The 26,450-nt window shown below is 39.8% G+C and overlaps 1 protein-coding gene across 2 annotated transcripts in view; it reads left to right on the plus strand.

Moving 5' to 3' along the window:
- The window catches only part of SAR1B (secretion associated Ras related GTPase 1B), a 27,256-nt gene extending 13,151 nt beyond the window's left edge, over positions 1–14,105 (plus strand). For both annotated transcript variants that reach the window (XM_019642256.1, XM_019642255.1), the window contains 5 exons: positions 4,014–4,133; positions 8,548–8,613; positions 10,080–10,183; positions 11,212–11,343; positions 13,458–14,105. In XM_019642256.1, coding sequence (XP_019497801.1) covers positions 4,014–4,133; positions 8,548–8,613; positions 10,080–10,183; positions 11,212–11,343; positions 13,458–13,574 — 539 coding nt within the window. In that variant the 3' untranslated portion in view covers positions 13,575–14,105. The remainder of the gene's footprint in view (positions 1–4,013; positions 4,134–8,547; positions 8,614–10,079; positions 10,184–11,211; positions 11,344–13,457) is intronic.
- Positions 14,106–26,450: the final 12,345 nt, after the last annotated feature.

Raw genomic sequence — 26,450 nt, forward strand, 5'->3', positions numbered from 1 at the left:
ACCCTTTCACAGGGGTCGCCTAAGACCATCGGAAAACAAAAAGATATTTACATTACGATTCATAACAGTAGCAGAATTACAGTTATAGAGTAGCAACGAAAATAATTTTATGGTTGGAGGGTCACCGCAACATGAGGAACTGTATTAAGGGGTCGCAGCATTAGGAAGGTTGAGAACCGCTGACCTAAGGGCTTTACATGCTTTATTTCCATTAATCTTCACAGGAATCCAGTTTATTATTTTTGTTATTATAAAAATGCATGTTCTCTAAAGTGCCTGGTGTATCATAAATGGCAGTTTTTAATCTGCTAAATGAGACTTGTTCACCCAGCAATTCTGCCTAGTGATCTTCCTTTCTTTATAGATTTTAAAGATAGGAAAAATCTTAGCTTCTCATTCTTTTATTGACAGCCTGACTTGTCACCTTTTTTAAGTGAAACAACCTTTTGATTAACTTATTGGGATATATACAACTTTTATATTGGGATATATACAACTTTATTATTATTATCATTCATGAAAATATTTCTGGTCTTCTATTTTCAAATTTTGTCCTAAGGTTAGTCTCCATGTAATCATCATCTTGTGAATTGGCAGAAAGAGAAGCTTTCATATAATTACAGAGTGGTCAATATAGTTTCAAACTGGCCACACTTAGGCAATGGTATCTCCTTTATAAATATTTCTTTCTCCACAAACATAATCTTAAGCAAGGAAATAAATTTTGTTTGGAAAGTGTATAAATTTTGTTTACTATATATTGAAAGGATAAAAATAGAAGATCAAATTTTGTCACTATTATTTCTTAGTTGAACCTCAATGTTTGCAAATTGTTAAAAACCAAGTGTTTTCTTTTTCTTTTTTAAAATAAAATTTCTCAAATTATTTTATAGTGGTCAAATATTAGATCTCTCTATACTACCTCCAAGAGAATTCTTAAATCGCTTTATTAGAATGAAGTATTTTGTCACATATTTACAACCGTCTGGTCAGAAATACACATGAAAATATTCATAATTTGCCAGTCACTCTGTCTTAATCAGGAATCAACTGGTTGCAAGAATAAAATGCTGTTCACGCTAGTTCAAAGTGAGGGGATAGTATAATGGCGAGGCTATTGCCAGGACCCAGGATATCTCCTAGTAAACACTGCTGTGCCTCGTACAAACTGGGATTTGGGGTTGTAACAGGTTGGAATCTATTTCTCAGTTTATAGAACAATGAGTCTATGCTGAATTATGTTGAAATAACAAAATAGATTGCATCACACTCAGGAACAAGAAGGTTGAAATGGCTAACATTAGGAGGCAGTGTACACAAATGGAAGTGAACCAAAGCTCTGGGATCAGACATGGGTTCAAATCTCAGATCTGACTTCAGCATTTAGGCAAGTTAACTCTAAGCCTTTGTTTCCCCTCTGTAAAAAGGAGGATTATAATGCCTACTTCAAAGACATATTTTGAGTTATACTACTAAATGAAATAATATATACTGGTGTTTAATAGTGCCTACCACAAAGTAAGAATTTAGTGCAACCCACTTTAAAGATTGAAGTCTATCTAGAAACAAATATTCTAGATGTTTCTTTTTGGGATCTTACCTAATACACCTTTACTATTTAAAGTTAGGATGGTAAAATGGATTGCATTGGTTAGAAACAATCTATGTAGAAAACTTTAAAAAATAGAAATGTTTAAAGAAACTCCTAGTCGGAATTCATAAAGGACTAATGTAGTATCCAAGCTCAAGTAAATACGGAAGATAGTCTTCCCCATAGGATCAGAATTATTGGTCCAGTAGGTAATCAAAAGATTAGGACTTCAGGGCCAGCCGAGTGGCTCAGTTGGTTAAGAGCTCGCTCAAGAGTTTGAGCTCTGAGCAATAGCGGTTTGATGCCTGGCCTGAGCTGAGCTGCTGCTGAGCTGCCAACAGGTGGCAGGATGGCTCAGTAGGGGGAAAAAAAAAAAAAGATTACAACTTTAAACAATTTACTTTTTAAATTTAAATGTGGGTAAAGAGCTAAGTGTTATTTTTGCATGAACTTATCAGAAAATGGGTAGCCTGACTCTATAATTGCCTAATGTCTTTAAAAGTTCATTTGTTGATTGAGTAAATATTTGTCGAGCTGCTACTATGACCCATGTCCTCATATAATTCTATGGGTTTTAGAAAATCAAACACATGGAAAATAAACTTCAGTACCACCACACACCTATTAGAATGTTCGAAATCCAGATACTGACAACATCAAATGCTGGTGAGGATGTGGAGCAACAGGAACTTTCATTCCTTGCTGGTGGGAATGCAAAATGGCACAGACACTTTGGAAGACAGTTTGGTGGTTTCTTACAAAACTAAACATACTCCTAACACACAATCCAGCAATCATGCTCCTTGGTATTTACCCAAAAGTTGAAAACTTATGGGGCCTGCCAAGTGGCTCTGTTGGTTAAGAGCTCGCTCAAGAGTTTGAGCTCTGAGCAACAGCGGTTCGATCCCCACCCCGAGCTGAGCTGCCACTGAGCTGCCAACAGGTGGCAGGATGGCTCAGCTAAAAAAAAAGTGACTCCAAAAGTTGAAAACTTATGTCCACACAAAACCTACGCACAAATGTTTATAGCAGCTTCATTTATAATTGCCCAAATTTGGAAGCAATGAAGTCGTCCTTTAGTAGGTGAATGGATAGACTGTGGTACATTCAGACAGTGGAATATTATTCAGCACTGAAAAGAAATGAGCTATTAAACATGAAAAGACATGAAGGAACCTTAAGTGCATATTACTAAGTGAAAGAAGCCAATCTGAAAAGGCTACATACTGTGTGATCTCAACTATATGACATTCTAGAAAAGGCAAAAATATGGAGACAAGAACAAGATCAGTGGAGGTGGAGTGGGATGAATAGGCAGAGCACAGAAGATTTTTAGGGCAATAAAAATACTCTTTGATATTATAATGCTGGATATGTCATTATGCCTTTGTCCAAACACAGAATGTACAACACCAAGGGTGAATGAACCCTTAGGTAAACTTTGGATGATTATAGTGTGTCAATATAGGTTCGTCCTTGGTTAAAAATATACCATTTTGATGAGTGATGTCGATAATGAGGGAGGCTACCTATGTATGGGGGTACATAAATCTGTGTGCCTTCCTCTCAATTTTGTTGTAAACCTAAAACTTCTCTTTGAAATAATCTTTAAAGAAAATAATAAAGCTCGCTATGGAATTTTACAATAAATGCCAGTCTACTATAGTTTGGTCAGTGCTGTCTTCTATTTATCACTATATCTATAATATCAATGCTTGGTTGGTACATCTAAACTTACATGCGTGTTTTTTTGTTGTTGTTGCTTACTTTAATGCAATCCTGTGAATAGTTTAACCTTATTCACAGGAAAATTTGACAATAAACTAAACTTTACTGAAAAAACTCACTGTAATTTTGATTTAGCGTCATAAATACATGATGTCAACTATTTTATGAGTATTTCTCTTTTAGAGGACACAGGTATTTATCCCTAAATTGTCAGGGGGATCGGCATTTTGACATTGCAGATAAGTTTAGGTAATGCACACACATTCATTGATAGGGGCCAAGTTTAGTGTTTTTGTTTGTTTGTTTTAGCTGAGCCATCCTGCCACCTGTTGGCAGCTCAACGGCAGCTCAGCTCAGGCCGGGCATCAAACTGCTGTTGCTTAGAGCTCAAACTCGAGCAAGCTCTTAACCAACTGAGCCACTCGGCCAGTCCTTAAGTTTAGTTTTATAATAATTTGATTTCCCAAATCATAATAATTTAAAATAGCTCTTCAAAACTAAAAACAGGTTATTCAGGCCAGTTTATAAAATCTTAAAAGTTCAAAAGGTTAATAGGTGTTTATCAAAAATCTAGAGTAATTAGGAAAAGTATCTAAATATCTAAACTGAGTATTGTAGTTTTATTGAAGGTCATTTTATTTGGATAAATCTGTGTCAGATATCACTTTGACTAATCATAGCTCTTACTCTGCAGGATTATATAAGAAATCTGGTAAATTGGTATTTCTTGGATTGGATAATGCAGGAAAGACAACATTGCTACACATGCTAAAAGATGACAGACTTGGACAACATGTCCCAACGTTACACCCCAGTAAGTATATTTCTCCGTACAACATTACTTTATCAAGTGATACCAACTCATAGGCTCTAACCAGAAGTTTCGTTGTTTTGGGGGGTGTTTTTTTGGTGGATAAGGTATGATGAGGTGATTTGACCTGTTCTCAAAATAGTATAGTAAATAATAGGCGACCCAACTCCCACGGAGTATATTTAGTTCTAGAAATAATACTCATATCTTCTTATCAGTTAGTACACCCTTCTCCAGCTAGAGGAATTAAAAAGCTGTTGCCTCAGGGATTATGACAGAATTAAGGTCTAGCCAGCCAGATAGTGCTTAGGCTATAAAAATAGTCACCATTACCTTATTTACATAAACTAAAATTCTTTCAGATTTTAAAACTACTATTTTAATCATTATTCAGTTGACAGATTATACTTTTATATTTTACTGGTGACTCTCAAGTTGTTAACCAATTATTTTTCTCGTCCTAACAACCTCAACAATATCTAATATAAAAACCATGAAATTATTCCAAAAAGCAGGGCATGTATTGCTACACTTATCAGAAGCTTTAAAACAATTGAAAATAATTGACTGTGCTTTCTTTAAGAAAGACTACCTGAAAGGCATTAATAATAATTCTGTCAATCACTTAATATGTGCCATCCTGTATATAAGGTTATGTAATAGGTACCTTTTGAGAAAGTGAAGATAAAGTGACAAAATTATTAGAAAGAAGTCTCTAACTTATAAACAACTGTGACCTCACTTTTACTGTTGAAAAAAAGTATGAATCAAGTAAACACAGAATTTAAAGACAACTTAATCCACAGATTAATTATGAAATAATGAGTATGGCTTTAATAATGAGTATAAAATAAAAAATCAAGAATAAAATCAAAAAAGTAGATAATATGATAGTTTTTTAGTTCAGTAAATATTTCAAGAACAAGGAAGGAGAAAGAACAAAACAAAGTGCCATTTTATCTATAAAACTGTTAGTGAAATAGGAAAAGGAAGATTTCATAAAATTGATAAATCTTTTTTTATATTAGGAGAAGAAAGTGGGGCTTGGCAAATAAGATTGTGATACAAGAACAGTACTGTTAAAGAAAAAATGATCATGGTGAAATTGAGTATATTAAATTGTCTGCAAAAACAGCAGAATTGGAAGAGACTACAGAGTGGTCTTATATTAGGTGTAAGTCATTTTTTAATTTTTTGATGTTGCTCTCTTTTATTTATTCAACAAGTATTTATTGAGCACCTACTTTATGTCAGACATTGTTCTAAGTACCAGGAGAAAGCACTGGCACAAAATAGATGCTATTTCAAGCTTCCTGCAGCTCACATTCCTTTAAACTTGTATTTTTCAATTAATCAAAAGCATATGTGTGGGGCGGCCAGTTAGCTCAGTTGGTTAGAGCACAGTGCTCATAACACCAAGGTTGCTAGTTCGATCCCCACATGGGCCGTTGAGGTGCGCCCTCCACAACTAGATTGAAATAACTACTTGACTTGGAGCTGATGGGTCCTGGAAAAACACAGTTCCCCAATTTAGAAAAAAGAAAAAAGCATATGTGAAAAAAGTAAATATGTATATCCTGTGACCTGGCAATTCCACTGCCAGATATTTATCTAAGAGAATTGAAAACGTGTGTTCATCAAAATCCTGGTACAGTAATGTCTATACCAGCTTTTTTTGTAATAGCCCAAAACTGGAAATAGCTCAGATGTTCATTAAAAAAAGAATGGGTGAGCAATGGAATTCTACTCAACAAGAAAGAGAAATAAACTATTGATACGTACTGATGCATATTATACTCACGGAAGAAGTAGGTCACAAAAAAATTACATACTGTGTGATACCTTTTATATAAAATTCTGGAACAGTCAGTACTAACCTGTGATGATGGAATTCACATCAGTGGCTGTTTCTGGGGATTGTCCAGGATGGGGCAAGAGGAAACTTCCCAGGATGTTAATAGTGTTCTGTATTTTAATCAGTCAAACTGGGGCTTCTTAAACAAAGCAGGGAGTGTAACCATAGAGGTAGTTTGCCAGTCACATCCAAACATTAACTTCTCCTTATGGAAAGGAACATACTTTGAACACAAATTATATTAATTATTTATTCAGTTGGCATCCTATATACAGAATTTTTAACAAGATAAACTTCTCTAAGGCCTTAGCTGTTATTCTGAATAGTTAACAATTATGCTAACCCTTTCATTGTAATTGTAGGGTACTTCTGCTTTTGGCCATGAAGGAGTAATAGAGTCTGGAATTGCCTTCCCACTGTAAACAACTAGAAAACTGGACAAAAATATAGACTACAACTGTGTTAAAATATTGGACAAAAGCTAGCACATGACTCTGATTCCTGAGAGAAGGAAAACAAACGCTTCTTTTTTTTTATCTTTTTTTTTTTTTTTTAAGATTTTCATTGGGGAATTGGGGGATGGGAACAGCACTGGGGAATTGGGGGAAGAGGCAGATCAGTCGCCGGCTTCTGGACGGCCGCTCACTGCGGCTGCTGGCCGCTCACGCTGTCTGCTGGCTACACATGGTAGCCCATGGCAACCCACTGCAGCCGGGGCTGCAGCCTATGCTGTTGCTGGCGACTTAACAAATCCTTCTTTATTCAAGCTTTATTACAAGAGATAATTTTCAGACCATGGTGCAGGGAAAGGAAACCCAAGTATAACCCAGTAGTTTTTCCAAGTTGAGGAGACAGAGACCAGAATTTGGGGAGGCTGAGGTGACTAAAATTTGCTTGACAAGAGTACCAAAGAGAAGGGAGCTCTGCAGAGAAAAAAACTCCAGAAACTTTCATAGCTAAGTACCAATCTCTGCATGCAGGGGATAAAACTCCACATGGCCAGTCAAAGAACAGTTTCTAGAGAAAGAACAATATAGCAGAGCTGTTAGCCAGATAGTTCCAAGAGCTCACATGGGACCAGGAATAGTTCATGTTCCCATCAGCCAGGATGGAGAGACCTGGTTGAACACTCAGGGCATTCGGTAGAGACTCCAGAAGGATCAGACCTTAGTAATGGGGTTAAAGTAGCCTTAAAGTAAAGGCTACTTTAGTTCTGCCCTAACAAAACTTAACAGCTGATCTGAAAGCAACTCAACTGCCTGCGAGAACAAAGTCCAGCTTTCTTCAAAAGAATACAACAAAATCTAGCATCCAATCAAAAAATTACTAGACATACAAAGAAGCAGGGAAGTATAATCCATAACCGGAGAAAAGCCAATCAGAAGAAACAGACCCAGAAGTGGCAAAGATAATGGAATTAGCAGATACGGAAATTAAAATAGCTGTTATGAATATACTCAAGGATTTAAGGAAAATATGAACATAATGAGGAGAGAAATGTAATATCTGAAATGAAAATTTCACTAGATAGGATTAACAGCAAATTAGATAGTGCCAGTACTACAGAAGGAAAGACCAGTGAACTTAAGTCAGTGCAATAGAAATTATAAAATGAAGCAAAGAGAAAAATCACTGAAAAAAAAACAAAAAAATGAGGAGCGCCTCAGTGACTTGTGGGACAATATCAAGCCATCCAGCAAACCTGTAATTGAACTCCCAGAAGGGGAAGGTCGAGATCAGGAAAAATATTTGAAGAAATAATGGCCAGAATTTTTTATTATAATTGTGTTTGTCATTAAAGACTGTCACCTGTGAAATATGACAGACATGAGAAAAAATTGTTTATTTCACCTATATCATTTAAGGTGACTTGCAGGAAAATTATTCAGTTGAAAGTCTCTTGAATTCACAACAAATTGTCTAAAAAACAAAAACAAAACAAACAAACAAAAAATATATATATATATAAATTTTTGTGTTTTTTTAGCTGAGCCATCCTGCCACCTGTTGGTAGCTCAGCAGCAGCTCAGCTCGGGCTGTGAATCGAACCCGCGACCCTGTTGCTCAGAGCTCAAACTCTTGAGCAAGCTCTTAACCAACTGAGCCACTTGGTCGGCCCCTTCCTATTTCTCTTGCTGAAAAACGTTAATATATTTAGACAAGAGGCCGGCCGAGTGGCTCAGTTGGTTAAGAGCTCGCTCAAGAGTGCGAGCTCTGAGCAACAGCGGTTTGATGCCCCGCCTGAGCTGAGCTCTGCTGAGCTGCCAACAGGTGGCAGGATGGCCCAGCTAAAAACAAACAAACGAGAAATAGGGAGGGAAAAATAAATAAGTGTTGGATTGTGGTGGGTAGTGAATACTAGAATTGAATATTACCATTACATGGGTTCTAGTATCAGTATGAATTGGAGTATATCTAATTACATCAAAGAATTATTTTGATTTGACCTTCTTTACAGTTAAATCAAACAATTAAATCAAACTTAAAATATTAAGTAGCAATATTTACCATGGATGGATTTCTGATTTTCATGTTGTAAAGATATTTTTTATTATTATTTAGCCTCAGAAGAACTAACCATTGCTGGCATGACCTTTACAACTTTTGATCTGGGTGGACATGTTCAAGGTAAGATTCTATTACTCTTATAGTAGCTTTGTTTTAACTTAATGAAAATTTGACCATTTTGTTCCAGCAAATGAAATCTCATTCTACTCAAGGAAGGCCAGAGTAGACTTAAAATTTAGAAGTTATTGCCCCCATATAAATGCTTTAAAAGCAAAGCGTGATTTTTATGATACTCCTGGTCAATTTAAGTCTGGATTGTTTTTGGTGGTAAAGCATATGAGCAAAATGGAGCCTCCGTTCTCTCTCTGCTTCAGTCCACCTCTCACGTATTATCATAATCATGTTATGAATATGTTACTGCTCTGTATGAAAAACCTTCAGCGGCTAACTCATTCCTACAAATTAAAGGCCAAACCCTTTGCCATGGCATTTGGGATTTCTATGATCAAATTCCAATTTACTTTTCAAGAGTTATTTCCCACTATTCCCCTCCCATTTTCTTTACTTGAACCAAACCAAACCCTCTTGGTGTTCTGCCACGTCTGTGCTTTTGCTCATGTCATCCCCACCTGCACATGAATGACCCACCTTCAGGCCCCAGTGTAAGTGCTGCTGCCTTCCCTAAGAGTTGCTCCCAGCTAGACGTGCTCTCAGCTATACTTCCACAGCACTCAGTGCATTTGTGTGCATGTCTGCAAGTTTGGAAAGACTGTCTTATCTCCTCTCCTGAACTTTCTGGAACTAAAATCCTGTTCATTTTTTATATCCCCAACAGGACTTGGCAGTACCCAGCACATAGTAATTCATAAATAAGTAGTACAAAGTTGGTGGGCATTCTATAAATCTTATATGATAAACAGTGGAACAGATTTTAAGTGGTTGGGGCTAGTGAAAGCACTTTTGAAAGATACGTAATAATTGTTTGAAATATACGTAATTTTTGGAATGTAATGATTAGAGAGAATTAGAACCTAATGGAGCTTATATGAGACTTAATTTCTTTATTATTTTTAAGATAGGTCATAAAACTGAAGTCAGAGAAAAAAAATATTTTCCTCTGGGGTATCCCCAAAAGTGTTTCGCCTCTAAAAAAAGTGTCATGGGAAAAATTACCCTAATGGTTTCAAAGACTTTAGTTAATTTCTGTTATGAGTAGAACAGTTTGCTTTTATTATTTTAACCTAACAAGTCTGTACCTGATAGTAATTTCCTTCTACCAGAAAATGAATACTGCATATAAAAATATTAGTGGTTCTCCAATGAACTTAATGTGCATCATTGTCTACTGGTAGCAGACATTAATTCTACATCTAACATGGGAAAATTGGGGCAAAGTAAAGTATTTGACTTGCCCCCAATCAAGGAAAGCCTGAAATTTCTTCTGGAAAGATTTTGGCGACATGGGAAAAGATTGACTATGTAGTGAAAGAGCTGCAGCTATGGGATAACTGATATCTTATGTTTTCATCAGCAATCTGCTAGGTTTGACCAGCAAATGAAATCTAACTCCTAATTGTTTTTGTCAGCTCGAAGAGTTTGGAAAAACTACCTTCCTGCTATCAATGGCATTGTATTTCTGGTGGATTGTGCAGACCATGAAAGACTGTTGGAATCAAAAGAAGAACTTGATGTAAGTTAAATAATTCAAACTAAACATGGTTGTATCACTCTGGTAAGCTGAGGAAATAAGTTGGAGATGTAGGTATCAGAGTGCTGCTTTTCTACAGTCTCTGATGTAACTCCAGGCAACTTGTGGAGCTCAGTGATTACTTAGGATGCAGAAGGAGTAGCTATTGAGGAAGTACTAACACTTCCTGAAGACTTCAGTCACTCTGTGCAGCATGCCCTTGTAGTATATTTTATGTCTGCCCTATTCCTGGAGTGACTTGGTCTTGAGTCCCTGGGCATCCTAGGATGCCAGTTTCTTGAGTTGGCCAGAGCCTGGAAATGGTATAATATGTTGTCTTTGTCACCACTCCAAGGAGTGAGCAGGACCATGTGTAGCTTACCCGCTGTCCCCTCCCCCAGATCAGATGCTTCATAAAGGGGCTCAGGCGCCGTAGGCAAAGCCAAATCGGGGGCCACAGAGAGAGCAGGTCCATGATGTGACTGAAGGTTGGCCTGACCATGCCTCTGCCCAGGGCAGGCAAACAAATACCTGTTCATATGAAAACGTCCAGGTAGGTTCTGTGGTCGTGGAACAGGGTCAGGAAATTCCTGATCCTACTTTATGCCACATGCTGTGCACATTACCTCATTAAATTCTCAGATCAACTCCATGAGGTAGGTGCTACTGTTCCAAATTCCCTTTGAACTTCAGTGAGGCTTATTTGTCTAAGATCTCACAAGTCAAAAGCAGCAGAACTCGAACTGAAAGCAGGTCTGCCCGTTTTCAAGGCGTTGGCTCTGGTCACTACCTCGCTGACGGAGCAGAGGGAGCACCTACAGAAGGAGCCTTAGGGAGACACAAGAACTGGGCTGATGGGTTCATTGTAGTCACTTAAAATCTAGGAAAGGTTTGCCAGAGAAAGTCGGCAAAACTGACATGTTATGATAGAGAATGAGTCATTGATATACATTTGGCATCTTGTCAAAATAAGCCCTTCAGATGGTTTCATATCCACACCATGTCTTTTTTTTTTCTTTTTTTCTTTTCAGTCACTAATGACCGATGAAACCATTGCTAATGTGCCTATACTGATTCTTGGGAATAAGATCGACAGACCCGAAGCCATCAGTGAAGAGAGGTTACGGGAGTTGTTTGGTTTATATAGTCAGACAACAGGAAAGGTAAAAGGAAAAAAAACTGACAAGTGTGACTATTTCATTCAACAGTATACATGTCTTTTATTTATTTATTTTTATCTTCTGAAATAGTTTATACCCCTAACAGTTCTCATGCATATTAGTCCAATTGGAACAGTCTAGCTTTTTAAAATTGAGTTATAATTCACATATAACATTATATTAGTTTGATGTGTACAATGAAATGTCTTAAAATTACTATTATCAAGTCCATTATCTCTTTTGTTGTTAAAAACTATCATTTACTCAGTATCACTAATTATCAGGGAAATACAAATCAAAACCACACCAGTCAGAATGGCTATTATCAAAAAGTCAACAAGTAACATGTCAGTGAGGATGTGGAGAAAAGGAAACCCTGTGCACTGTGGGTGGGACTGCAAACTGGTGCAGCCACTGTGGACAACAGTGTGGAGATTCCTCAAAAACTAAAAATAGATCAAATTTATGACCTAGCAATTCCACTTCTAGGTATTTATTGGAAGAAAATGAAAACACTAATTTGAAAAAATATCAGGGGTGCCAAATATATATATACACACACACACACACACATTTTAAGAGATGTTATCTATGTATTACTTTTCAAAGTAGAATTGAATTACGTAGCAATGTGTATTATGACATTTGCTCAAAAGATGGCGTTCATCGAATGCTAGCATCATTCATTGTATTACAGTTTTAATAACAGTTTTTTCCTTTCTTAAAATGTGTATACATTTGGCACCCTCTGTATATGCACCCCTATGTTCACTGCAGCATTACTTATAATAACCAAGATATGGAAGCAACCTAGGTGTCCCATTGATAGACGATTGGATAAAGAAGATGTGAGATACATACATACACACACACACGCATACGCACACACACGCAGTAATAAAAAAATGAAATCTTGTCATTTGCGACAACATGAATGAACTTAGAGGGTATTATGTTAAGTGAAATAAGTCAGACAGAGAAAGACAAATACTATATGCAACCTAAAAAAAACCAAATGAACAAACAAAAAAAACCAGACACATAAAACAGACCAAGGTGATGGTTGCCACAGGGGAGCAGGGAGGACGTGGGGGATGAGTGACAAAGCAGAAGGGGAATATAGTCAATAATATTGTGATAACTTTGCATGGTAACAGATGTTTAGTAGAATTAGTGGGGGGAATCACATTATTGTCAAATCACTATGTTGTACACCTAAAACTAATATAATTAATATCATATTGTATACCACCTATAGTCAAATTTAAAAAGGACTGTCATTTATACATTTGAGTCATTTTTAATATCCTCACCGGTGTTCTTTCTACCACTGAAGGAGACCTTTTCATGGTGATGACAAAAATGTCAAATCTCATGCTTATGGAAAACTAAATGAAAAATTTCAAAGTTTTATTGATCATAAATTTTCAGAATTAGCCTCCAAATAACATACTTGAATATTTAAACATATCAGTAGTGTATTTAACCCTCAGTTCAATATTTAGGCCCTGACTTCACCAGAGATAAAAATAAAATGTCAACTTGGGCATAGGAGTGTTTTGGAGTTTTCTGAACATATACTTAATAGTAAGTTTTAAGATGCATTATTTTTGCCTTCATTTCTACTAGGGTTTGTTTGGGAGAGGTACCTTAGTATTGAAAAATCCCATTGTCCTACAAACAAAATTTCCTTGGTTTACATATATTCTCTCAGTATAGAGATACTGCAGCCTATGGACAAAGGTAGACTGTGGTCTGTTTTTGAGTCTTCGTTTTAATAACTCAATTCCATATTTTAGGAAACGCCTTGTTTAGTCATAAACCTACTCAGAATGCTCGTTCTTAACATTTGTGAAGCCAGTTCGGGTAATGATTGTCTAAGCTAGAGATTGTTTTCATTCTGTGTGCCTCACAAGCCCGCCTCTTTCCTGTTCTGTCCTAAAGTAGAGTGATAGAAGGAGGCTTCCTGTGTGTTTAGGGGACTCGGACGCCAAACAGCCATAGCTTTATCTCAGTCACCTTTTGTTCTAGGTCGTATAAAAGCTACAGTTCTACTGGGGATGGAGCTCTTATTTCATCAAGGTATCACCCAACATAATATCTGTCTTCTCTTCTAGGGCAGTGTAGCTCTGAAAGAATTGAACACCCGGCCCTTAGAAGTTTTCATGTGCAGTGTGCTCAAAAGGCAAGGTTACGGAGAAGGCTTCCGCTGGATGGCACAGTACATCGACTAACACCAGCCTGCATCGGGCCCAGGTCTCGCCATTCAGGCCTACTCAGAGATTTGATTGCTGAACATGCATAACTTGAATTCAATAGACTTTTGTTGGCTAGAAAACAGAGGTTTTTTAGATTATTAATATTATTATATCAACTTAATCTGAGTGAGAATTGAAAACTGATTCAAGTAAGTTTGACTATCACAATGTTAGCTTTCTAATTCCATAAAGATAATTAGTTTTTACAGTTTATAATCTGACATTACCCCCAGCGCCATTTATAAAGAGCAACAACTTTCCAGCAGCGCATTTGAAGCACTTTTTAACAACATGAACCTACAAATATAAACCATAATTAAAAGCTCATCATGTTAAATTTTTATGTACCTTTTTGGAACTAGTTTTTAAATTTTAGATTATATGTCCACCTATCTTAAGTGTACAGTTAATAATTAGCTTATCGATGATTGCATGATGCCTTACAGTTTTCAATAATTTTTCTTATGCAAACGTCATGCAATAAAACAAACCCTCATGTTTGGCATCTTCGTCGGGCAAATGTTTCATTTTAATGTGTCTTATCTAGCTAGTATGCTCAGTACGCTCTGAAATTTAGATTGTTTAATATTATACATATGAGGTGGTTATTGGGAAAGGAGGTTGCTTCGGAATATTTAGAATAATATAAAAGTCCCCTGGAGGCTTTTGCATTTACCAGGAGACAAGTTGAGCTTGGTTGTACCTTATACCATGTTTGTCTCTGAATCATGTGTATTTTTACCAGTAACACTACCAGTGCCGATCGGGTCCATATCCTAGTCCTTGTGGGATCGGCTTTCTGAAGAAAAGCACATCTGGGTCAACACGAGGTTGATCTTTGGTTTGATGGGCCCCTATAGTTCAATTCCACTTATCTAATTCTGAAGGGCAGCCCATCTCTTTGGTGCCTGGTTTGGTAACCTAAGCCTCTTCACCAAACGTAGGTGACAGGCACCAGTCACCCCACATTTAGAGGTACTCCCAGTCTCTTTATAATTAATGGTACTTCCCAGGGCGAGTGACAAGTAGGATCTTGTGCACAGTTTCATTGCAGAGGCCTGCATATCTGAGGAAAAATCCTGTTCCGCTGCAGCCCGTGAGATGTGTGGGGATTTTGCTCCTGTCCAATAGCTCCTGCATTCTTTGTCATATGTTACTTCTTGGTAGAAAGAAAATGAATGCTTGTGTTTCGTTTTCTTTTTTCTTAGTTCCTCTCAGCTAGCTCTTACTTTACACTACAAAGGCTTTTATTTTTAGACATAATACTTGCCATGAGACAGGGTCTGCAAGCCTCACTGATAGACTTAAAAAATTTTTGGTTAGCTTTTTAAAGCATTTTAATTTCCTAAGAAATTGAGGTGTTTTTTTCCATGTGTTTAAGATTCCCATAGTTAGTAAAAATAAGATGAAAGTGCCAAATATGTATTTTTAAAGACTCTCAAGCTTAAGATTTCTCTCTTGGTTATAAACCAAGATTTTATAGTATATTTAACTAACTTCATTGAGAATAGATTGCTCCAATTGCATCAAGAATAATTTTAATATGAAAATTAGTGTTTTCTTTAGTTGTTGTCCAAATCAGAGTTACTATAGTCCTTTCTGTCATTAGTAATATCACATGAAGCAGATAAGGATTGAGGAATGTGGCTGGAAGGAATTGCCAGTTAGCTAAGCCAACAACGTCCTTTCTTAACACATTTGGTTTTAGTAATTTGACTATTCTATTTCATTTGCAGCTTCCTTTACACGAAAATAAAAGAGCTTCTTCCCTGCTTAGGAACATCAATAACAGCATGGGAAAAGTAGGGAATGACATTTCAGCCTGTTGGTTTATTTTGCCAGCTATGTTTAAAGTACTCACTTCTCTTGTCCTGATAAACAGAACGAAGCCTTATTAAAAGTAACTGCCTCTTATTGATGGTAACTGTCTTCAGGACCTACAGGGACAGGCCTTTCTTCAAGTATTTCCTGGTACCTGTTGTGATATTTGAGAAGTTAATTATTTGTCTCATAAATTAGTATAAAGGAAAAAGCTTACTGGTTTCTCTAGAGGGGGAAAAATGCTTTTTGGTGCAAAATATGTTGCTCCAGAATTCTCATTCTAGTTCTCACACTGGGATCAAAGAAACAAAGTCACTTTGTGGACCATATCTAAACTGTGGCTATTTTCCCAATGACATAAGGTTCATGTTGTCTGGACCTCTAGAAAAGAAACTGCACTTAGGAGCAGCCGGCTCTCCTCCCAGCCCCAGAGAGGTGGGCCTGCAGAGTTCCCCAGCCGCTGGGTTTACCTTCTAGCTCAGAGCTCAGCAGAGCACACACTGAGACCCTCGAGACCAACAAGAAACAGAAGATGTGGGAAAAGCATATGCCCGATGTGCCTGTGTGAGTGTGCACTTGTGGAGTATTATGAGGGTAAATGGTCGTATTGGGGATATAGATTAATTTTGTAGCTCCCACTGTAAAGTGTGAAACTGTAGCTGTTAATTCTGTTCTATACAGATTAACATTGGATTTCATATAAATCAGGCACTGTCCAAAAGATGTTTTAAAATCTTAAATCCCAAACTCTAAATATACAAAATCTTAGCCCACTTTTATATTTCTAAAGAGATTCTTAGCCCACCTGTTTCAATGACTGATGTTAATTATACTTTTGGGTAACTAGTTCAAAATTGATTCTAGTTTATCTCAGTGAATTTTTAGAATGGAGAGTATAGCATTTTAAAAAATTGGGGCATAAGGGGCCGGCTGAGTGGCTCAGTTGGTTAAGAGCTCGCTCAAGAGTTTGAGCTCTGAGCAACAGTGGTTCGAGTCAGCCCGAGCTGAGCAGCCGTGAGCTGCCAACAGGTGGCGGGATGGCTCAGCTAAAAAATAAATAAATAAATAAAAAATAAAAAATTGGGGCATAAACATTTCCTAAAGCACAGCACTCCTTTCTTATAGGAGATAAGTTCCAAGACCCCCAGTGAATGCCTGAAATTACAGATAGTACTGAACTCTACATATACTATGTTTTTTCCTATACATAATAGCTTCTCACTTTAAGGAAGCACTTTACGGCTTCTCTTTGGCATATCTGAATGCTGGCATCATTACTGTTGCACTTTGAAAAAAGGGCCATTATTAAGTAAAATAAGGGTGACTTGAACATAAGCACTGCATTACACAGTCGAGCCAGCTACTAATTGACTAACAGGCAGATAGTGTATACAATGTGGATACACTGGACAAAGGGACGGTTTCTGTCCCGGGTGGAACGGAGCGGGACAGCAGGAAATTTCATCACGCTACTCAGAATGGTACACGCTTTACAACTTAGGAATTGTTTATTTCTGGAATTTTCTATTTAACATTTTCAGACTGTGGTTGACCACAGGTAACTAAAACTGCGGATAAGGAGGCACTACTGTAAATGAAAAAATATTCTTCACCATTGCTTAGTTAACCCAGTATCTTTGAGTGCCAAAGATGTATGAATTCAGATATTGCCTGCATAGATCTAAATTTTAGTTTTGTGTGCCTGTGTACATGTGCAAATTTACTGTGGTTTACAGCATATAAGCAGAACTTTGTTTCTTTTCCTTAGTTTTCAGCTGGCTCACTCTTCTCTATAGTGCTTTCCAGTAAACTACTTGTAAATTATTAAAATAGTGTGATGGCTGTGATAATAGCTTCTTGCCTTCTGAAACATGATTTTATCAACCACATTCAAAACCCAGCATTTTCACAAGTTCTGTAATTTAAAATCACTATACTTCTAGTTCACATGATCTGAGAGTTTCAGAAGGTTCACATTTTCTAAACTGTATTCAATATTTGATTCAACCTGACATTTTAGTCTTGTTAGTCACTTATATGACTGAAGTTTGCAAGAATTTATTGCCAAATAAATTTGACCATAGTACACTGAGAAGTACCTAATATAATGGGAAATCTCTCAAGATACCTTGTGTTCATTTTATTTAGAGTATATTTGAATCATTTAAAACATACCGTATTTGCCGGCGTATAAGACGATTTTTTGGCGCTGAAAAATATGCCTCCAAGTGGGGGGTCGTCTTATACGCCAGGTACACTTCAGATAGACTGCCCATAGTGCTTGCCCCGTGCCATAGTGGCCTCCCGATGCCCGCCCACTTCATTCCACATACCGTTCAGGCATCAGCAGCGCTGCTGGGTGTATGCTCGGCTGTTATGCGATTTTGCTGTTATGCGATTTTACCACACTCGCAAAATCGCACACAGCCGACCATATAACAAACTGTATTTTGAGTGGAAATGTTAGGGGGTCGTCTTATACGCCGAGTCGTCTTATACGCCGGCAAATACGGTATGTAAAAGTAGATGAAAAATCTCCAAGAAAGCATGAAAAATTAGAGATTAGCAAATACAAATTCCTTAATATAAAATTAATAGGGAATTAAGGGTTTTCTATAAACCTTTCATATTTATGCTATAAATATAAGAGTTCAGAAAACTATATCTTCAGTTAAGGACTAAATTCTCAAAACTACATGTTGGTGCTTCTGGTCATTTCCATCATTGTCCTTTTGAAATACAGATTAGTGCTTTGTAAAAAAAGAAATGGAAAAAAAAAAAAAGAACAAGCTCTTGGAATGCGGGACTGTGCCTCTCTGTAAAGCAACTGGGATTTTGTTAAAACCAAGTTTTCACTCCTGAACCCTACAGGCATCCCCCTCACACACCCCACCCCACCCCTGGACAAAAAGTTCCCTGAGTATGAAGGGAATCAGGTCTACTGAAGGTAAAATTCTGAACCAACTCATTTTTGTCCTCATAATTTAGAACATAAAGTAGCTAATATATGTAATACACTGACTGTTGATGTTTGGGGCTTTGACCACACTTTTAAATAGAATCCAAAGTAATCAAAGTCAAGTAAGCGAACTTATTTAAAGTCAACTTTGTTTCAGAGTGCCCCTGCCTCAGATCGATTTTAGGGCAGAAACTGGAAAGGCTTTTGAGTGATTTCATGCAGAATTATTTTTTGGAAAAGCTGCACTGGAATGGATGAATTCTTCAGCATGCATTTCAAATAGGGGAAGAGAGCTTAGGTTTAATTTTAGTTTTAAAAATTTGGGAGTGAAGAGGGGGTGACAGTTCTCCAGTTTTTGACATACAAGTTGTCTTTGGAATTGTTTTCATGATCAAGTGTAAGAATTTACATCAGAATGGCCAACTTTACACGGGGTTCTGTTCCCTGGTGCTGCTCCCAACCTGAACTCAAGCAGTTGCCATACGGAGGCGAGAGCACTCGGTGAATGTAAGTCACGTGACTTTATAAGTGAGCGAAGTGTTTTCCACAGCGAGGCCTTCAGTATTTGGCTGAATGGAGAGTGTGTTGAAGTGGTAAGTTGGTGATAAGTTTTTCATCACTAACCTTGTTTGCACTTTTGTACACCACTGCTTGCACTAGCAACTTAGTGTGAATTTTAACAATGGTTTTACAGTGTATATAGATTGTTACGCATAATTTATATAAAGATTTTCTGTTTACCCATATGTATTTTACAAAGAACAACTACAATAGATGGTTAAATGTTCTTGAATTGTGTTTGTATGTTATTTTTATTGTGTTCTATTATCTCTTCACCCCCCTATGAATGAGTTGTCAGGAATAGAAAAATAAAATGCTATCCTTGTCTTTGAAAAACTCTAGTATCAAGTTCCATTTTTATCATCCAATTGTAATTTTCATTTTTTGCTTCTTAGAAATTTCTTGAACTTTGAAATTATGAAGAAAATTGAACTTTCCCTTTGTGCAAGGATTCCAAGGAAACTTTGCTTAAGTGCCAAGACCCCATTTGCTTTGTAAGACTAAAACAGCTAACAGGTACACTGAAGGATGGGTACACAAGTGCTGACTCTGGTGAAATGTGAAAAATAAGGCAACCAGTGGGCTTTATCTGTATCAATGTTCCCTAACTTGAGTGTTCATCAGAATCCCCTGGGGAGCTTTAAAAAAACACACACACAAAATCCCACCAAAGATTGTGATTCAGTAGAGCTGGGTGGAAGTGGAGGACAGAAATCTGAATCTAACAAGCTCTCAGGTTTTCTGATGTCACAGTGTGTGGATTTTTTATTTAGGAGAAACAGTGATAGGACAACACAAAATAATGATATCACTAAATGACCACTGGCCAATCTGAAGAAAAAAGTCATTGTGGTAATGATTATCAAAAGCTACTTTTGAGACTTAAATCCAAATATAAAACCTTTCACAGCCATCCCTTTAGCCTTTCCAGTTAACATGTGCAGAATGATGACAAGCTTTATGCTAGTTCTTTTAACATAACCAATCATTCTATCAGTTCTGTTGCAATTGGGCCCATCAAATATTTACCTATGGACTCAAGTTAGTTGTTGAATTGAAACCAAGAAGTAGACAGAAATAGTAACTGCATTGAGGGGATAAATGCTAAGAAAAGAAAGTCCAGTTTATTTAACTCATTTTCCTGAATTTAGCTACATAATCTTTAGCTAGACTATCTGATACCTGTTCCAAAGGTTCAAGTAATGCAAATGTCACAGCCCCAACAAAGCATGGGAAGCACCTTGTTGGGAATAGGGTAACATCCTTAGAAACAATGTAAATGAAGTCCTTTGGGAACAGCTTAGAAACCTGATGATTAAAGACCAAAGTCCTAAAACAAAACATTCGGCCCTGTTTCTTACATAGGTTCAACTGGGGACCCATAAGTGACAAAGGTCAGGGCCTATGTTTACAAGGCCACTTGATTTCTTTAAAATTAGACACCAAGGCTCAAAATAGCTTTCTGGCGATGATTTAGTAAACAAAGTAAGCCTTGCTTTGGAATGTGGAATTTGATTTGGAACATTGCAGTGAACAATTGAAGTTTATTACAATTGCTGTAACTTCAGTGATGGCAATATGCCACTACTGACAGGCTGCAAAAAGGAATTGAAGAGCTTTCTTCCTTGACCAAATTGAAAGGGCTTGGGTTAATGGGTAACAAGCACATTCGTCCAGTCAAAAAGCTGAGCATGTGGCCTGTTTCATGGCTGTTAAAAGTAAAGAAGGGGAAGAAATTTGAGGTGAGAGGTAGAGTTGAACAGGGAGAGAAACATTTGGGGGTCAAAATGGAAATGTTTGTTCACTGCTTTCTTCAGCTAACAGGAACTGAATGCAAAATTTAACAGTGGAATCGTCCCATTTCATCTGGAATTAGTAAAATCTCAGAAACTAGATTACAAACATTACCAAATTCCAGCACCATTCTTAGGGTTCTCTCCAGGCAAGGGCTAGGGTTTAGGTTGAAGTCTCTTTAGACCCACCTCCTAGTGGGGAAGCCACGCCAGATTGATGGCGTTCTGGAGAAAACCAAGTTGACTTTCCTCCATTCTAGGGAGTTTACTTTTGAGGCCTGAATGGCCAAGAGCCCCTCTTCGAGTAAGGTGCGAAACCAGAGAGCTCTAGCCTTGTTCTGGGTGCCAGGGAGGCCAAACACGTGGGAGCCTGTTTGTAAACGAGGGGGTTCCATTGCATGGCACACAGCTCTGCCAGCTCCTGAAGGAAACCGTGCAATGCTGCTTCCTTTCCTGACTGTCTGGCAGCAGATGGCAGGGGCACGAAACTATTTTGAGAATAATCGGAGTTTTTCTCCAACCCAGCTTCTATTTGGGGCCAGGCTCAGAATCATCAGTCCTGTGGCAGTCGGGTGGCAGTGCGGCCCCTTTTGGATTCTTTGGGGCCTGAAGCTGCCTTCCTCCTTGGAGAAGCAGTGCCCCCACGCTTCTGATTACCTGACGATGCGACAGCCTTTGCCTATGACTCCATGTGCCGGTGCTGGGCTGGGCAAAATCGGGACAAGGTCCCTACTCACCAGGTTCTCTCTTTTTTCTCTCTCATACACAGAGCCATACACATGGGAAACCATTAGCTATCGCCAGGCGTTTGTTTACCAAGCAATGTGCTGGTGTTGGAGTCAGGTTTTGCTGCTTGGCCTCACTTTCTGCCTGCCTTTCCTTCAGTTAGTCAGCAGGCATTTCCTGAACACCTGCTTGTTGGCGGCTGGCACTGCATAATGAAAAATGGGCAGAGATCTGCCAAAGGCACCGTGGAAGGCAAAAGAAAAAGGCCCTCAAACACTTCTGAGGAGGTTTCTAGAAAGGGGGCACCAGAGCTGAATCTTAAAGGAGTATAAGCTGGTTAAGAGGAGAAGGGGCGAGAGAGGCTACTCCAAGCAGACAGAACAGCAAAGACAAAGGCATGGCAGAAAAGGGCACAGTGTGATTTGGGGGCTGGTATAGCTGGCTGCCTGACTGGAGAATGTGTTAGAACAGGGGTGGCAAACTTTTGAGACGGAAGAGCCGCCAGGTGTCAATGAACTGTGGCTCTGAAGTAAAATTGAAAATGAAAATAAAACTATCATAGTTTCATTTATAAAATTGTTAAAGGATATTATTCACATAATGTTGATTATGTAAAAGTATATTTATGGCTCTCGAATAATTTTTAAATTGTTGTGAGGACAGGATTGGCTCTTCCAGGGGTCGGCAAACTTTTGAGATGGAACGTACCCAAAGAGCCGCAGGTGGCGCGTGGGCTGCAGTTTGCCGCGCCTGTGTTAGAAGGAGGCAAGAGTGGAGGGAAAGCCAGGAGAGTATGAGGCCTGAACTGAGAAGGAGGCAGGAGAGCAGGGCTGATTTTTGCCCACCTCTCAACCTGTTTCTCACCTGTAATGATAAGTAGATTATCACCAGTTTCAAAACCAGCATTTTATGACACATGATCATGTCTCCCAAGCCAAGGTAAAAGCCAGAACAGCCTGCTTATGGGGCCATCAGATCAGGACATTGCTATTTGAAGTTGGGACCATCTGCATAGACATGTGTTCTTGAAATGCGACAGTGACCATTGAGCATGAGCACCAGAATGTGGGGCACCGAGAGTGAGAGTGGGAAAAAAAAAAAAAAAAAAAATCTGAGATGTCCTAAATTAAATTACAGCAGGCCGGAGGGTGAAACAGAGACGAGAGGTTAATAAGTTGACAACTGCAGGGCAAAACCAACAAAAGACTGACATTCCTGAGTGTATGTTGGGATTTTGAATTAACTTCCAGGTGGCTAATTCCGAGATTATCTAAAAAGAATAGCCTGAGAAGCCCAATCACCAGGTGCCACAGACCACCAAATGTTACAAAGACCACCAGAAGCCTCCAATCTTGCTACACATGACCGACCGAGTTCAGGACCGTCAACCCACAACTAATCCTAAATCCTAAAGAGCAAACACGTCTTCCTTACGGACTCAGCACCTGTCCCAGAACCAGCCCCACTTCACTTTCTCCCACCCCCGTTATCTATAGCCAATGTCAATTCTTTCAGAACAACTTACAGCTTTCTCCCGCAAACGACACCTAAAGGAACCAGTCAACTCCAGGACAGCGGGCGTGTTGTTGTCTCCACAGAGCCCTGCCGCTGGTGATTCCGGCTATGTGCTCCAGGATCTGGTTTCTTTTCTGGATAGCATATAGCCTAATCAACCCTTTGTTTTAGAAAAGCTTTCAGCTGCAAAAGTTATTTTTTGTTTAACAGGAATGATGCTGGGTTTGGGGTAAAACTAAAACACATGCTGAAGCTATTGAAACAGGTATTGCCAACCTGCAAAGCACCTGGCTGAAGCCTGGAGTGGGGGCTCTCTGGGATCCTGATGGGACAGCGGGGAGCTGAGACAGCATCTGTCCCCTCTCTAACCCTCCTCCCCACAAACCTCTGACCTGGGACTGGCTCTGCCTGAACAGTGTGGAGATCTGGTCGTCGCATCCAGCAAGCAGTCGACGCATAATCAAAGTAGAGGGGGAAATACCCTGTATTCTAATCCCCTGGGAAAGTACTGAACTTGAAAAGTCAGTGGGCAGGGTATCGTAACTCATCCCATAGCCCAAGGACTGCCCAGTGAACAGTGGATTGGACTTGACCTCTATCTCTGTGGCTTCAGGGCTCAGGAGGACCTGTGAATAGAAACATCAAGTTTCAAGGAGAAAATTGCAGTTGAATTTAAGGAAGGCCTTTTTAACACAGATGGCCTAGCACTGGGCTGCTTTCAAAATGACAGGCTCTCTGCCACTAGGTGATTGGGTACCCGCTTTCACACCCCGCAACCCCCGACCCCCACCCAAATCTGAGGATGGTGCAGGCTGGTGCCAGTCCCACACCCTTTCTTGACTAGAAGGAAGTGCTCCTGGAGGGGAGAGGGGTCCCTAAGATTTGAGCATCCCCTCCAATTCCTGATGCCTCTACAGGGCACACTGCTACCCCTTTGACAGGAGCCCGTTTGTGAGTCTTACGTTGGATGAGGCAGTGGTCAGGCCCCCATCAGACCTCCTTGCCAAGCCTCCTAGACTTCCTTTGGTGAGCTAATGGGCATGAATATTAAGGCTGGCATTGGGAAGCAAGGCTTTGGATACCAAGCACCTGTCACCAGAAGCAGGCAGTCACCCAGATCCCCAAAATAGCAGTTCAGAATATCCCCCGGGGAAGGTTTATTTTGCTGAGTCACTTTTCCCCCTTGGCTTCTCCTGCAAATCCGGCTGCTCTTCCCCATTTCATGTTGATCCCAACATTCAATCGCAAGCCAGAGAAAGTTCCTTCTTTGCAAAAGGGGGTGGGGGTGGGGTGGGGGACAGGAGGGACGTCCTCTTCAGCTATCCTCTGGCTCTTGGGTTACAAGGTTTCAGGCACACAAGGAACCTAGCATGCTGGGAAGGTGGGTGTTTCTCAGGCCCGGCTGCTGACTGTTACAGGCGTCACATGAGCTGCTTCCCTGATGAGCACCAGCTGTTTACAACCAGCCCCTATCCCAGCCCGACCTGGGCAGCTGCAGGTGGCCAGTTCCCTGCCCTGACCTCAGACCCCAGTTGTCCTGGTTGGGTGGAGAGAGGCATATGAGAACTTGTAAACAACGGGGCTTCACCAGCTCAGATTCCAGGAAACGGGAGTAAACAGATATCTCTAGCTTCCTGCATCTGGTCAGTCGGCCTGCGTTCAGACCTCTCTGCCTAAACCTTCACTTCCCCCCTCTTCTGACGCCTCCAGGGGCTCCTCATTTTGTCCACCTTGAATCCATGCCCACTGTGTGCCTCTCAGCAGCCCTGCATGGTGGGCCCAACAGGAACTCTCATCCTCATTTAACAAATGAGGAAACTGAGGCCCAGAACAGGTCGCTAATTCTCCAAGAGTACCCGAGGCCCACACGAGTCCATTTCTAGTTCCTTTCTCCTTCGTGGCGCATTCATGGATGAATTCTCTGGTTCTGAATGGCCATGTGTAGCTAATGTCAGCTGAGAATGAAAGGAGATTAAGGGGATCACCCACCGAACACAAATCCCGAGACGTGGGATTGCTGTTGCCTAGAACACAGAGGCCCCCAGCCCTGCCAGTGAGGCGTAGGCCCCTTTCCCAAGCTTGGAGGCCAGGTGCCTTGCCTTCCCTCCGTTGCTTCCAGGCCCTGCTCCATTTTTATTCCTGTCACTGTCTCAGCCAGGCCTGGTGTCTCATCCCATGATCACACCCAAGGCGACTGCTATGTGCCTACTGCCCCCCTCACCTGGTGACAGAGGAACCAGCAGCCAATCACATTCTGATTGGGTGAAGGCCCCAAGCTGAGTGGATAAAGCTTCTTCCTTCTCTCACTCTGCCCAAGTCCAGCCTGGAGGCCCAGCTAGCCCCATCTGCCAGCCAGCTCCGCCTCACCCAGCTGACCTCAAGTTAAGGGGTCCAGCAGGCTCTCACTTGGCGTTCACTGACCACCTCCTCTGACCAGAGACCCTCCCCCTGGGACCTGGACTTTAGAAATCACAATATCCTCAACCTCTTTTCTCATTGGACAGGTGGGAAAACTGAGGTATATCAAATCAATGACTGAGAGAAGACTTGAACCCTGGTCTCCTCACTCCTGGGTTGTCATATTTCTCTACAGCCTTGGGGTGTGTGTGTGTGTGTGTGTGTGTGTGTTTAACAATAATCAAAAGAAGCCTAAGTTTGAATTGGAGTTGGGGGACCTAGGGGAGTCATGGGTGCCCCAGGAAAGGTAGAGGCCCAATGTGAACTCTATTTTTTAATGTTTTAGAATGACATCTTTTTGCTTAACATTAATGTTTGTTGTTCCAACAAAGCAGTTGTATGTTATTGAAAGTAGCAGGGTTTTGTTTTTTTTCCTGTATAGTATTATTTTTTTTAATTGTGGCAGAATATCACAAAACATAAAATTTACCCTCCCAACAACTTCCAAGTATAAAGCATGATACTGTCAACGACAAGCACACTGAACCCTCATCCTGCCCCTGCACCCACAGAATAACTCGCATCTCCTCTGCCCCTCACCCCTGGCAACCACCACTCTCTGTTTCTACAAATTTGACTACTTAGGTACCTCGTATAAGTAGAATTGCATAGTATGTGTGCTTTTGTGACTGGCTTATTTCACTGAACATAATGTCCTCAAGTTTCATCCACGTTGTAGCATGTGTCAGAATTTCCTTCCTTGTCAAGACTGAGTGATGTTTCATTGTATGTACCACATTTTCTTTATCCATTCATCCATCGATGGACACTTGGGTTGCTTCCACCTCTTGGCTATAGTGAATAGTGCTGCAACCAACGTAAACTCTTTAGATGCTGACCTGAGTCAGCAGATAAACGGACTGTTGGCCTTGAAGAGCTCTAGGGAGCAAGGTCCCTTCCAGGACACCTCAGAGTTCTGTTCAGCCTTGGTTTGGGGTGCGAGACACACCGGGGCCATAGCACAGTAAGACGGGGCAGGCTGGGTTCTGTCTGTCCTGGCCATTGGCTGTAGCCCCCTTT

The sequence above is a fragment of the Hipposideros armiger genome, unplaced genomic scaffold (assembly GCF_001890085.2).
Source record: "Hipposideros armiger isolate ML-2016 unplaced genomic scaffold, ASM189008v1 scaffold_66, whole genome shotgun sequence".
NCBI lineage: Eukaryota > Metazoa > Chordata > Mammalia > Chiroptera > Hipposideridae > Hipposideros > Hipposideros armiger.